Raw genomic sequence first — 13,050 nt, 5'->3', positions numbered from 1 at the left:
AACCTGGATGGAAAAACTTAATAAAACTGCCATTCTCCCCAAAGTTGATATCTACATTCCTGTAAGAATCCCCATGCAGATTTTCTTATTAATAAAATGACCTTAATATTCACATGGAAAAAAATAACAAAATTGAGAAGGGGGGAAATTGCCTTTTCAATTGCACCTGTAAAGTACATACCATATGTAAATATATAGAACATATAACACAAATGGTATTTCAAACTGTAACAAAAGGATGGTTATACAAGTACGTAGTTTTGGAACAACTGGTTATCTATTCAGTAGAAAATAAAGTTGAACCCCAATTTTGGGGCAATACAAAAATAATTCTAGATGAATTAAAAACCTAAATGTTAGTTTGAAGTAAAAAACAATTTTTTGAAGAAAATTTAAGTAACTACTTGGACATCCTGGGGACTGAGTTTATAAAGGGGGAAAAAAAACACTCATCAAAATGTCAAGATTACAAATTACATAAAAATATTCTTATTTTTTTGTTTAGTACCTTTGATACCACTTCTTTATGGGTATAAATAAAAAGCTATTTTAAAAGATTTAAGGAGTTCAAAAGGGGATGAGTGAAGGAAGCATTAGCATGTTTTATAAAACTGCTTCTGCTTGAAATCACGCACCTGTCGATCCACCTCTGGAAGTAGTAAAAGCAGTCGCTGTTGGCAATCTCCAGGAAGGACTGAAAAGGTGTGCTTGTTGATCAGTGCTCGAAGATTTGTATTAACCAGAATGGAGTCTGGTGTCTCAACATCAATTTCAGCACATTTAGTCCTTTTCATTTGCCCTACAAAAATATGAAAAAGAATCATTCGGGCCTCCTTCAAATTCCTGTTTATATCTAAACTACAGCATGTTCTGCAATGCAAATAAATAAATAAATAGACATCTATAATTGTAAGTATTTTAAATGTCACATTATGAAGAAGGTAACACTTAAGGCTCTTAGAAATTTCTTCTAAGACTAACAAAGCAAGTTTTGTTCATTCATAAAGGATAAAAAAATATAATTTATCTTCTCTGCAAAAATAGAACAAGGTCTATAAAATTGAACCTTCTTGCCATACTAAAAGTACATTTTATGTATGTTTGAGAATTGGTTATTTCCCAAATAGAATTGAGGAAGTTTATGATAAATAACATATATACAAAATTTGACTTAAAAAGTAGAAAAATTCAAATCTATATATAAATTATACTGAGACCATTGTTCTCTTCCCATAATTTTTTCAACAATTTGAATTTGCATTATCTAATAACTAGAGGCCCAGTGCACAAAATTTGTGCACGGGGGTGGGGGTTGTCCCCTCAGCCCGGCCTGCACCCTCTCCAATCCGGGACCCTTAGGGGGATGTCCGACTGCCGGTTTAGGGATGGGGCCTAAACCGGCAGTCAGACATCCCTCTCACAATCTGGGACTGCTGGCTCCTAATCGCTCGCCTGCCTGCCTGATTGCCCCTAACCACTCTACCTGCCTCCCTAATCACCCCTAACTGCCTCTGCTTGCCGGCCTGGTTGCCCCCTAACTACCCCCCCTGCCAGCCTAGTTGCCCCCTAACTTCCCCCCTGCAGGCCTGGTCACCCCCTAACTGGTCCCCTGCCAGCCTGGTCGCCCCCTAACTGCTCCCCTTCTGGCCTGGTTGCCCCCTAACTGCTCCCCTGCTGGCCTGGCCGCCCCCTAGCTGCCCCCCCTGCCAGCCTGGTCACCCCCTAACTGCACCCCTGCCAGCATGATTGCCTCTAACCACCTCTGCCTCGGCCCCCGCCACCGTGGCTTTGTCTGGAAGTAAGTCGGACGTCCGGAAGATGTCCAGTCAACCCGGTCTAATTAGCATATTACCCTTTTATTAGTATAGATGTTATGATTGAATAGCTCAGCAGTTTGAAATCTGTTCACAATCAGAATGTTACAGACTTTTAAAAGACTGACAGATTTGAGGTACACAAAGTTTTAAAATGTAAATGACAATATATATATATGTATATATATATGTATATATATACATATATATAAACTAATGTGAAAAATATATTTGCAAGCTACGACAAAAGATTCTTCATATTAAAAGTGAATTTATAAATCAATATGAAAAAAACAGCCGAAACCGGTTTGGCTCAGTGGATAGAGCGTCAGCCTGCGGACTGAAAGGTCCCAGGTTCGATTCTGGTCAAGGGCACGTACCTTGGTTGTGGGCACACATCCCCAGTAGGAGGTGTGCAGGAGGCAGCTGATCGATGTTTCTCTCTCATCGATGTTTCTAACTCTCTATCCCTCTCCCTTCCTCTCTGTAAAATATCAATAAAATATATTTTAAAAAAAGAAAGAAAGAAAAAAACAAATATCACCAAGAGAAAAATAAGCAAAGGGAATTAATAGGCAATTCATAGTTGACTAACTATAAACAGAAGCTAAGGTATCAACACTTACAGGAATACCAGTTAAACCAATGAACATTTTTTGTCTATCAAAATGCAAACTCTCACACTTTCTCTCACCGAGTTATTGTTGGTTATTTGTATAATGCTTCCAATAAAACTTTTAAAAAGAAGGCAAATATTGAAATATAATGATAGGACTATGTTGAGGAAAAGCAAAACCACTTTCAAATATTGCTGGTGGTGCTAAAATTAAAATAATCTTTTAGAAGAAAATATAACATATACAGCAAAATTTTAATATGCATAATAATCTAGGATCCAGAATTCTACATTTAGAAATACCTACACAAAGTTACACAATCCTGGGTGGGTAACCTCTGGCTCCTGGCCTAAATATAAGCAAAAGTAATCTCTCTTAAGAGGGAAGGATTTTCCTTAAATTAAACCCATAGGATCCTTGCAAATTAAAATCCAACACTACCTCACAACCAGAAAGTATGCCACTATGATAGAGTCAGCAGAAACCAGAAAGAAAAAATTAAGACCTAAAACTACTGCTATTACTGAAACTGGCACATACTAGTATATAAAATATAGGATAGCTATGTATAAAATGATTTAAAATCTAAAAGATGTCTTTGTAAAGATGAGGATAATTAGGAATGAATACAAAGATTTGAAAAAATAAACAGGACTTCCACAAATTAGAATAAAAACTGTCGAAATCAGATACTATGACTATATTAAAGAGCAGTTTAGACACTGTTTAAAGTGGGCGAGGGGGGGCTATAACCTAAAATATATATAACCAAACAATTTACCCAGAATATAACAAAGACAGAAAAGATTAAATATTTTGAGAGCTTTACAGAAACATAAATGATAGAATGAGATCTAATGAATGCTTGATTGAAGACAGGGAGAAAATTAAGAGAAAGAAAGCAATATTTAAAGAACTGACAGTAGTACATTTACCAAAACTGATGAAATTATAGGAAGGATGGTTATTATAGAAAGATGGGCTGGAATACAATGAAAAAAGGTAAACATTTAGATAAATGTACATCAATATTGTTGCATAAAAAAAATAGTAGCCTAGTGTCTGATTTGCAAGATTAAGAAAAGAAATGTCAGATAATCCTATATAATAAAAGGCTAATATGCAAATAGACCGAATGGTGGAATGACCGGTCACTATGACGCGCACTGACCACCAGGGGGCAGATGCTCAACGCAGGAGCTGCCCCCTGGTGGTCAGTACACTCCCACAGGGGGAGCGCTGCGCAGCCAGAAACTGGGCTCACGGCTGGCGAGCATAGCGGCAGTGGCGGGAGCCTCTCCTGCTTCTGTGGCATTGCTAAGGATGTCCAACCGATGGCTTAGGCCCGCTCCACATTATTTAATATCCTAGAACTCTATTTTCTGGTATTTAATATAGTATTCTATTCTTTCATGGATACAGTATCATCTTTTAGTTCTTTCTATAGATATTGCAGTTTTAAAATATAGAATTGTATACCTGAAACCTATATAATTTTATTAACCAACTAGAGACCCAGTGCATGAAATGCATGCACTGGGGGTGGGGGGTGTCCCTCAGCCCAGCTTGCACCCTCTCCAATCTGGGACCCCTTGGGGGATGTCCAACTGCCTGTTTATCGGGCCTAAACCAGCAGTCGGACATCCCTATCACAATCCGGGACTGCTGGCTTCTAACCACTTGCCTGCCTGGCTGCCTGATTGTCCCTACCCACTCTGCCTACCAGCCTGATAGCCCCCTAACCGCTCCCCTGCTGGCATGATTGACACCTAACTGTTCCCCTGCCAACCCGATCACCCCCAGCTGCCCTCCCCTGCAGGCCTGGTCGCCCCCAACTGCCCTCCCCTGCAGGCTTGGTCCCCCCTAACTGCCCTCCCCTGCAGGCCTGGCTGCCCCCAACTGCCCTCCCCTGCAGGCTTGGTCACCCCTAACTGCCCTCCCCTGCAGGCCTGGCTGCCCCCAACTGCCCTCCCCTGCAGGCCCAGTCCCCCCCAACTGCCCTTCCCTGCTGGCCTGGTTGTCCCCAACTGACCTCCTCTGCCAGCCATCTTGTGACAACATGGGGGCGGCCATCTTGTGACAATGTGGGGGCAGCCGTCTTGTGGTGGCCATCTTGTGACATGGGACTGCCCATCTTGTGACAATATGGGGCAGCCATCTTGTGACACGAGGGCGTGAGGGAAATGCATATTGCCTCTTTATTATATAGGATGTATCACCCCAATAAATTAAGAATTTTTAAAAATAAAAGTTATTTGGCCCAGCCAGCATGGCTCAGTGGTTGAGCATCAACCTATAAACTAGGAGGTCACAGTTGGATTCCCAGTTAGGGCAAATGCACCAGTTGGGGGCTCAATCCTCCATGTGGGTTGTGCAGAAGGCGGCCAATCAATGATTCTCTCTCATTATTGATATTTCTATCTCTCTCTTGCTCTCCCTTTCTCTCAGAAATCCGTAAAAAACTATTTTTTTAAAAAGGTTGTTTTAAATTTTCTTCTTCCTGAATGGTCTGTTTCTTCTGAGTCTATATTTCATATTTTGTCCTCACAATGGGATTTTCTTCAAAGGTGATCCTTATAGGCATAATTAAAAGACAGGCACTTAAAAAGGCTGACTGAAAATTCTGGGTGGGTTTTGTAGACTGGAGAGCACCACAGAAATGTGACCAAGATGATTTCTGTTTAGTAGCGAATCCATAAATGTGCCTGCAGATTTTTTTCTGACGTTATTTCAGTTCTTTAGTTACCAATCCACCAATCTCCTGCTGGAGCATAGTTAGTAAGGAACTAGTGGTAGTAGAAATATGCCTCACTACTAGTATTCTGGAAGCCAAACAAGAGGATCACTATTCAGTATTCGTATTTTACTTAATTTCACGAACTCCAGTACATTGACTCACTGTCTGCCCTCTGCTATGTGTAATATCTCTGAATTGGAAATCTATATGGCTTAATTTCACTTCAAAATAAATCTATCTCCTACATAGTTGGGTGAGGCATCAAACTGTTTCTTACTAACATTTTATTTTTAATTGATTTATAGAAAGAGAGGAAGGGAGAGAGAAAAAAACATTGACTTGTTATGATGCTCTTAACCAACTAAGCTACCCAGACAGGACCTTAAAGAAGATTCTTCTTTTCAAATCTCTGTCTCACCCTCTCTACCATGATCCATTATTATCTCCAATTCTGGAACCTTTCTGGTAGTCTACAGCCTTAAGCTGGCTTGCTTTTTACTGGCATCTGCTACTCAGCTCTGTGAAATACCCATCCAGTTTTCATCTTTCAAAGTTGTTGACATTGCCTACCCATCTGCTATCTCCTTGTTTTCTTCACCCTTACACATTTAAGCTTTTGTATTTCCATATTCTCATTTTTGTGGGATTCAGAGGGAGCAGGAAAAAAATGTTCAGTTTGCCAGGTTTAATTATAAGCCCTTTCTGTACAGTTAGAAATAAAACGTAAATAATGCCAGCCAAAGCAACTTATGATCAGAAAAAGAAATAAACCACAAAAATGGCCTGATAACAGATCTTATTCTGAATAAAGTTTGGTAAGGACAGGACAGGACAGGACAGGAGGGACATGAAAATGGTCAAGACCTCATAGGTGAACAGGAAGTAAAATTAAGCCAGGTAGCTGATGAATTTCAGATACTGTGTTGATAAATTAAGTTGATAAGAACATGAAGTCTTTGTAAATTAACTTACTTGTGTGGAGTCTGTCAGACCTTTGGAATGATTTCTTCCCCAAGCCTAACAAAGGATTTTCCACTTTAACTGACGGAGAAAAGCTAGAGTTTGAGTTCTGGGAGCTGCTTGACTGTCCATCAGATTGCTTTCCTTCCCATACTGCTAGGAAAAAATATATAAAAGACTGGTGACATTAAGGTTATAGATAGAAATCAATTAATCAAACAATTAAACCATTCAACACTAACTAAAAGTAGTTATGTATGAGGCAAGGTGACCTTGCAAATATGTTTTGAGTCTGAGAATTAAGCCTCAAAAAAAGTAAAATCCTGCCCGGTTGGTGTGGTTTAGCAGTTAAGCATCAACCCAGGAACCAAGAGGTTGCTGGTTTGATTCCCAGTCAGGGCACATGCCGGGGTTTCAGGCTTGATCCCCAGTTGGGGGGCATGCCGGAGGCAGTCGATCAATGATATTCTTCTCTTATCGATGTTTCTATCTCTCTATCCCTCTCCCTCTCTTTAAAAATCAATAAAAATATATATTTTTTAAAAAGGTAAAATCCCTTATTTCCTCTCAGCACATTATTGGCTTTTGGTGGTAAATTTCCTTCCTAAATAAATGCAAATTTCTGCAAGACACAGTTTAAATTTGGCAGGCACATATAATTAACTGGCATCAAAATGAATTGCATAATAAAATACAAAGTCTATATCCAGACCAGTTTAGATTAAAAACAAAGTAAGCAACAACAACAAATCTAAAGGCCTGTAGGTCTGTCCAATGGAAATTCAAAGGCTGCATATATGTTTTAGTAAGACCTTTTCTTTTTATTTTATTAAATATATTTTCATTGATTTCAGAGAGGAAGGCAGAGAGAGATAGAAACATCAATGATGAGAGAAAATCATTGATCAGTTGCCTCCTGCAAGTTCCACACTGGGGATCGAGCCCGAAACCCAGGCATGTGCCCTGACCAGGAATTGAACCCATGACCTTCTGGTTCATAGGTTGACGCTAAACCATTGAGCCATGCCAGCTGGGCAAAACCTTTCTTTTTAAAGGAAGTAATCTGTGAAGAGTTCAGCTTGAGCATCTTTTGGAAACATCAGCTTTCTAAGGTTATTGATCAGCAGCTTCCAAATATTACTAAGACATCTTGGAAGTTACATTACTCATAGATTCCATTCTAACATACAAATCCCACTTATGTATTTTTTAATAACTGCATGAATATTTGCATAAATTTTCTGTTTACCCTGGAAAGATTTACTAGTAAGTCAATGATTTGGCAGTACAAGAATTATGTAAATAAATACAATAATTTAAAAATAAATGCTATAGTAACTAATTGGAAAACCAACATACCAGAAAAAGAAACTTCACTGATTAAGCAAAAACAACAAAACAAAATAAAACAAGACAAACAAAACCCCCCTCAGAGACAGACAATAGTATGGTGATTATCAGAGAGGGGGAGGCAAGAGAGGGCAATGTGGAGGATAAATGGTGTTGAAGAAGACTTTACTTGTGGTAGTGAACACACAATACAATATAGAATTGTTCCCCTGAAACTCATGTAATTTTATTAACTAATGTCAACCCAATAAATTCAATTAAGAAATAAAATAAAATAATAAAAGTAAAGAAACTTCCATTGAAAAGACACTCCCATCTACCTACCAGATTTGGCAGTCACAGAGTCACTGGCAGCTTTGACAGCCTTCAGAGAGAGATGCTGACTGGAGGAGAGGGCCATACTTGGCCGGCATTGCTGCTGCTGCTTCCGCTGCTGCTGCTGCTTTAGAGCCTAGAAAGAGAAAAACTGACTGTGAGAAACAAGACAATCAGTTTCAGTAATAAGAAAAAGTAAATGACTTATTAAGTGGTAAAGAGCATGCAATATTTTGCTATTACAAACTTTAATGCAAATATTATTCTGTGTGTTTATGTATATACTAGAGGCCCGGTGCACAAATTTGTGCACAAGTGGGATCCGGCTGGCCTGCCCCATGGGGGCCCATAGGGCTGGGCCGGCAGGGGGAGGGGGGGCCCATGGGCAGTTGGCTGGCTGGCCCCACCCGTGATCAGGGTGTTGGGGGCCGATCAGGGGTGGGGCTGGCCAGGGGGAGGGGCCGATTGGGGCCTGGATCAGACTGGTTGGCTGCTGCAGTGCGCATCATAGCCACCAGTCATCTGGTCGTTCTGCTGTTCCAGTCGCTGGGCTTTTATATATACAGGTATATATGTACGTATTTTTCTTAATATTAGTTCTAAAATGTTCAACTGTTTAGTTACGGGGTGTATATTTAAAATTTTCATAAATAAACCCTGGCTGGTGTGGCTCAGTTGGTTGAGCATTTTCCTATGCACCAAGGGATTGCCAGTTCAATATCAGATCAGGGCACATTCCCAGTTTGTGGGCTTGATCCCTGGTAGGGGGTATGCAGGACACAGCTGACCAATGTTTCTCTGTCTCATCCATGTTTCTCTCTGTCTCTCTTTCTCTCCCTCTCCCTTACTCTCTCTTTAAAAAATCAATAAAAACATATTTTAAAAATAAAAGAAATAATTAAGTTTTAATAAATGTTACAAAAATCTGTCTCCTAAGTAACTACAATAATTTATATCCTGCCCTGGCAGGCTTGGCTCAGTGGATAGAGCGTCAGCCTGCGGACTGAGGGGTCCCGGGTTCGATTCTGGCCAAGGGCACATGCCTGGGTTGAGGGCTCGATCCCCAGTGGGGGGTGTGTAGGAGGCAGCTAGTCAATGAGTCTCTCTCATCATTGATGTTTCTATCTCTCTCTCTCCTTCTCCCTTCCTCTCTGAAATCAATAAAGAAATATATTTAAAAAAAAATAATTTATATTCTACCGACAAACTACAGTAGCCATTTTCCCACACACTTGCCAATGCTTGATATAATTAAGATTTTTACACCAATCTGAGAATTAAAGTAGTCCACTATTTTCATGTTTTCTTAACTACTAGTGAGTTTCTATTTACTGACCATTTCCATTTCAAAAAATCAAAAGCTAATTCTTAGAAAAGCCCAATAAAGTAGACAAACTATTGGCTGGTAGCATTAAGGGGGGGAAAAAAGATCCTATATAATAAAACCCTAATATGCAAATCAACCAAACGGTGGACTGACCAGTCGCTATGACACACACTGACCACTAGGGGGCAGACGCTCAATGCAGGGGCTGCCCCTGGTGGTCAGTGTGCTCCCACAGGGGGAGCACTGCTCAGCCAGAATCCAGGCTCATGGCTGGTGAGTGCAGCATGGGGGGAGCCTCCCAGCCTCCAAGGCAGCACTAAGGAGCAGTGAGCCTGGCTTCTGGCTGAGCGGTGCTCCCACAGGGGGAGTGCTGCTCCGCTAGAATCCAGGCTCATGGCTGGTGAGCGCAGCAGCGGTGGCGGGAGCCTCTCCTGCCTCCGCTGCAGCACTAAGAACCCCTCGGCGGACATCCCCCGAGGGGTCCCTGACTGCGAGACAGCACAGGCCGGGTTGAGGGGGATCCCCCCACCCCCTGTGCATGAATGTCATGCGCCGGGCCTCTAGTACATTATAAATGAACAACAGTGAAGAACAAAAAAGAGACAATAAGAATACTATGTACAACTTTATACCAATATTTGAAAAAAACCAGGTGAAATGGATCACTTTCTAAGAAATATAAATTTCCAAATTTGACTCCACAAGCAGAAAAACCAAGAGACTAGTAAAAGCAGATAAAGTAAAATTGAAATGCTAGGAAAACTATTTTAAAAAGTGAGATTTACAAAATTTTCAAGAAAAATATAAATTACTCAAAATTTCCCCAGAAACCTAGAAAAATACAGGGTGTTCCAAAAAATGTATACACACTTTGAATAATTATTAATTCCAATAAATTAAATCTGAAAAGAAAGAAACATCAATGGAGCTCATCAGCTGTTGAAGTGTGTATACATTTTGGGGGGGACACCCTGTATAGAGAGCTACAAAATTTAGTTTAGGATGTTAAAACAATCTTGATTCTAAAATTGTTTCTGGATAGCACAAAAGAAAAAAAAACTCTCAACAAAATCCAAGCTAAATCTTTTTTTCCCCCCAAGCTAAAATCTTAAAAAAGAAAATTCCATAACATATTTAAAAATATATAACAAACATACAGTTTACTTTAGAGAGCTATGTATAGATGAGCATAAAAAACCTAGCCTGGCTGGTGTTGCTCAGTTGTTGAACATCTACCTATGAACCAGGAGGTCACAGTTGGATTCCCAGTAAGGGCACATGACAGGGTTGCGGGCTTGATCCCCAGTAGGGGGCATGCAGGAGGCAGCTAGCTGATCAATGATTCTCATCATTGATGTTTCTATCTCTCTCTCCCTCACCCTTTCTCTCTGAAATCAATAAAAAATAAATCTAGTCGTGGAATTTTGTATGTTACTAGATTTAAAGAAGAAAGCCACCTGATTATCTCAATAAATGCTGAAGAAAACAAACCTGAAAAATTCAACAACTATTCATAATTTTTAAAATGAACACATACACAAACAAAAACCTCTTAGCAAATTAGGAACACATAAAATGTGATAAAAAGAGTATATGCCACAAACCAATGCCACAGAGATACATACATTATTAAATCCTAATTGGGAAACTGCATGAAATTTCTCCTTAAAAGAACATAATGACCTTCCAAGAAATTTTTAATGGCTGGCAGAGTCATGCATTTTTAATATGAGATTATACTTCTGATAAACAGAGACTAGCATAATTACCTGCTTTAGTGCCTTCTTGCTGTGCTTCTGTGATGGAGATATGACTTTACCTGCTGGAATTGTGGGTGATGGGCAACCTGACTGGGGAGAGGATGGCTGTGATAGTCTAGATGATACTAAGGGGGAAAAATGACAATGAAAAATTTGTTATCAGAGTTGATATCAAGCACCATGCCTTCCCCAATCATATTCTGCTACCTGTATTAAGAACTGTGACCAAACACTTTTGGGAAGGATCTTCTTTTTGGAGTTCTACGGCAAACAGCCTCCCTTTTCAGTTTATTTCCTCAGAAAGCTCTAGTGAAGGATGATAGGATGGGGAAGGGGTGGGTGTTAGTATTCATACCTTTTCATTCTTTAATTTTTCAAAAGAATTGATTGAAGAAACAGGAAGCAGAATATAAACCATTAGTCACCAAATGAGATAAACTGAGAAAAGATTCTAGAGCCTGTTGGACAGTATGTATGTTCTTAAGGTAAATCTACAACATGATATAGTGGAAGAAACCTGGATTGATAGAATAGGTCCCAGTTTTCCCTATCTTTAAAATAAAGGCAATAAGGCCATTCCACCACAAAAACTCTACTACAGCTTTAATACTGATATTTCCACATCTCTTAAATCAATAGTGTTAGGGCTACTAGGGTGAGAAGACACTTGAGGATTTCTCTAATGGAAGCAATGTAGGTTGACAAAATACAAACCACTCTCTACTTCATTACTAGCTGTTTTATACCCCAGAGCTTAGCCCAACCTTAGTCTTATGTAAATGAGGGTCTTCCCCTCCAAGAGCCTATACCTCTTATAATAAAGCACAATTGATCTTTGTTTCATAAAGTTTAACAGTGCATTATCTATGATGAGATAAATTGTTGATTCAGACCCCTTAACAATAAAAATAAAATAATCACTACTGCTAGTGATGACTTTGAAGAGTGCATGTTTACTAATGCCTTCTCCTTTAATAGTTGGACTGAAAAGGCTTAATAGCAAAATGGAATCCCATAGTGTGGGCTAAAGAGCTTTAAGATACCAAATCAGGTATGTTGGTAGGTAGCTACCTAACATGAAAATGCAGAAGCATGTTTCACTGGAATACAAAAGTTTTGAAATAGAGCATTTCAATTGTCTCTTAGATATCCTAAGAAAAGAATACACAGTAAATAACATTTTAAAGAGGACAAGAGCAGAGAATATTAAAATGACTTATCTACGTAGCTTTAGCTTTATATTTCAACCCTTATGATATAGTTCAGCGGTCACCAACCTTTCTGACCTCACGGACCACTAAATTCATAATTTTAAATCCCGTGGACCACTAATATTTTTTTTAAAAAAGATAAATACATTTGTAAAATAATGATTAGAGCACTTCCGTTTTATTAATATGAAATGCACCTATTTAATATAACATTATAAATACTTATTTAATCATAACAAAATCTTCAAAGGTTGTTTAATTATAACAAATTTATTAAAGTAAGTTTTATTTTTACAAAATAATTGAAGCTTATTTAAGTACTAGAGCCCAATGCATGAAATTTGTGCATGGGTAGGGTTCCTAGGCCTGGCCGGCGATCAGGGCTGATCTGTGGGGTGACCAGCGAGGCCAGGGGGGCCCCTGCTGGCACCTGCCTTGGCTGGCTTAGGGCCTGTGGGCTGCAGGCAGCTCCTGTGTTGAGCATCTGCCCCCTGGTGGTCAGTGCACGTCATAGTGACCGGTTGTTCCACTGTTTGGTCAATTTGCATATTAGTCTTTTATTATATAGGACCATAGGCCTGGTGCACAAAATTTGTGCCGGGGGGGGGGGGGTGTCCCTCAACCCAGCCTGCACCCTCTCCAATCTGGGACCCTCGAGGGATGTTCGACTGCCCGTTTATTTATTTTAAATATATTTTATTTATTTATTACAGAGAGGAAGGGAGAGGGATAGTTAGAAACATCGATGAGAAACATCGATCATTTGCCTTCTGCACACCCCCTACTGGGGATGTGCCCGCAACCAAGATACATGCCCTTGACTGGAATCGAACCTGGGACCCTTCAGTCCACAGGCCAACACTAAACCGGTCAGGGCTCGACTATCTGTTTACAGGGATCAGGCCATGGGGGTGTGGTCAGCCTGGGTGAGGGGCTGAGAGCTATTTTCAGGCTGGCCA

At 39.9% G+C, this 13,050-nt stretch overlaps 1 protein-coding gene across 3 annotated transcripts in view; it reads right to left on the bottom strand.

Moving 5' to 3' along the window:
• ASXL2 (ASXL transcriptional regulator 2) overlaps nt 1–13,050 on the bottom strand; it is a 78,551-nt gene that overhangs the window by 16,697 nt on the left and 48,804 nt on the right. Inside the window, exons 1-5 of one of the 3 annotated variants that reach the window (XM_080683675.1) lie at nt 11,088–11,124; nt 10,890–11,005; nt 7,803–7,929; nt 6,141–6,284; nt 636–799 (exon numbers count right to left, since the gene is read on the bottom strand). In XM_080683675.1, coding sequence (XP_080539801.1) covers nt 636–799; nt 6,141–6,284; nt 7,803–7,878 — 384 coding nt within the window. In that variant the 5' untranslated portion in view covers nt 7,879–7,929; nt 10,890–11,005; nt 11,088–11,124. Of the gene's footprint in view, nt 1–635; nt 800–6,140; nt 6,285–7,802; nt 7,930–10,889; nt 11,006–11,087; nt 11,125–13,050 lie in introns of those variants that run through there. The other 2 variants (XM_080683673.1, XM_080683674.1) reach the window with 2 other exon arrangements.

The sequence above is a fragment of the Plecotus auritus genome (genome assembly GCF_963455305.1).
Source record: "Plecotus auritus genome assembly, chromosome: 8".
NCBI classification, from domain to species: domain Eukaryota; kingdom Metazoa; phylum Chordata; class Mammalia; order Chiroptera; family Vespertilionidae; genus Plecotus; species Plecotus auritus.
The sequence above is the reverse complement of the archived record's forward strand: the minus strand, read 5'-3'. Positions and strand labels throughout refer to the sequence as shown.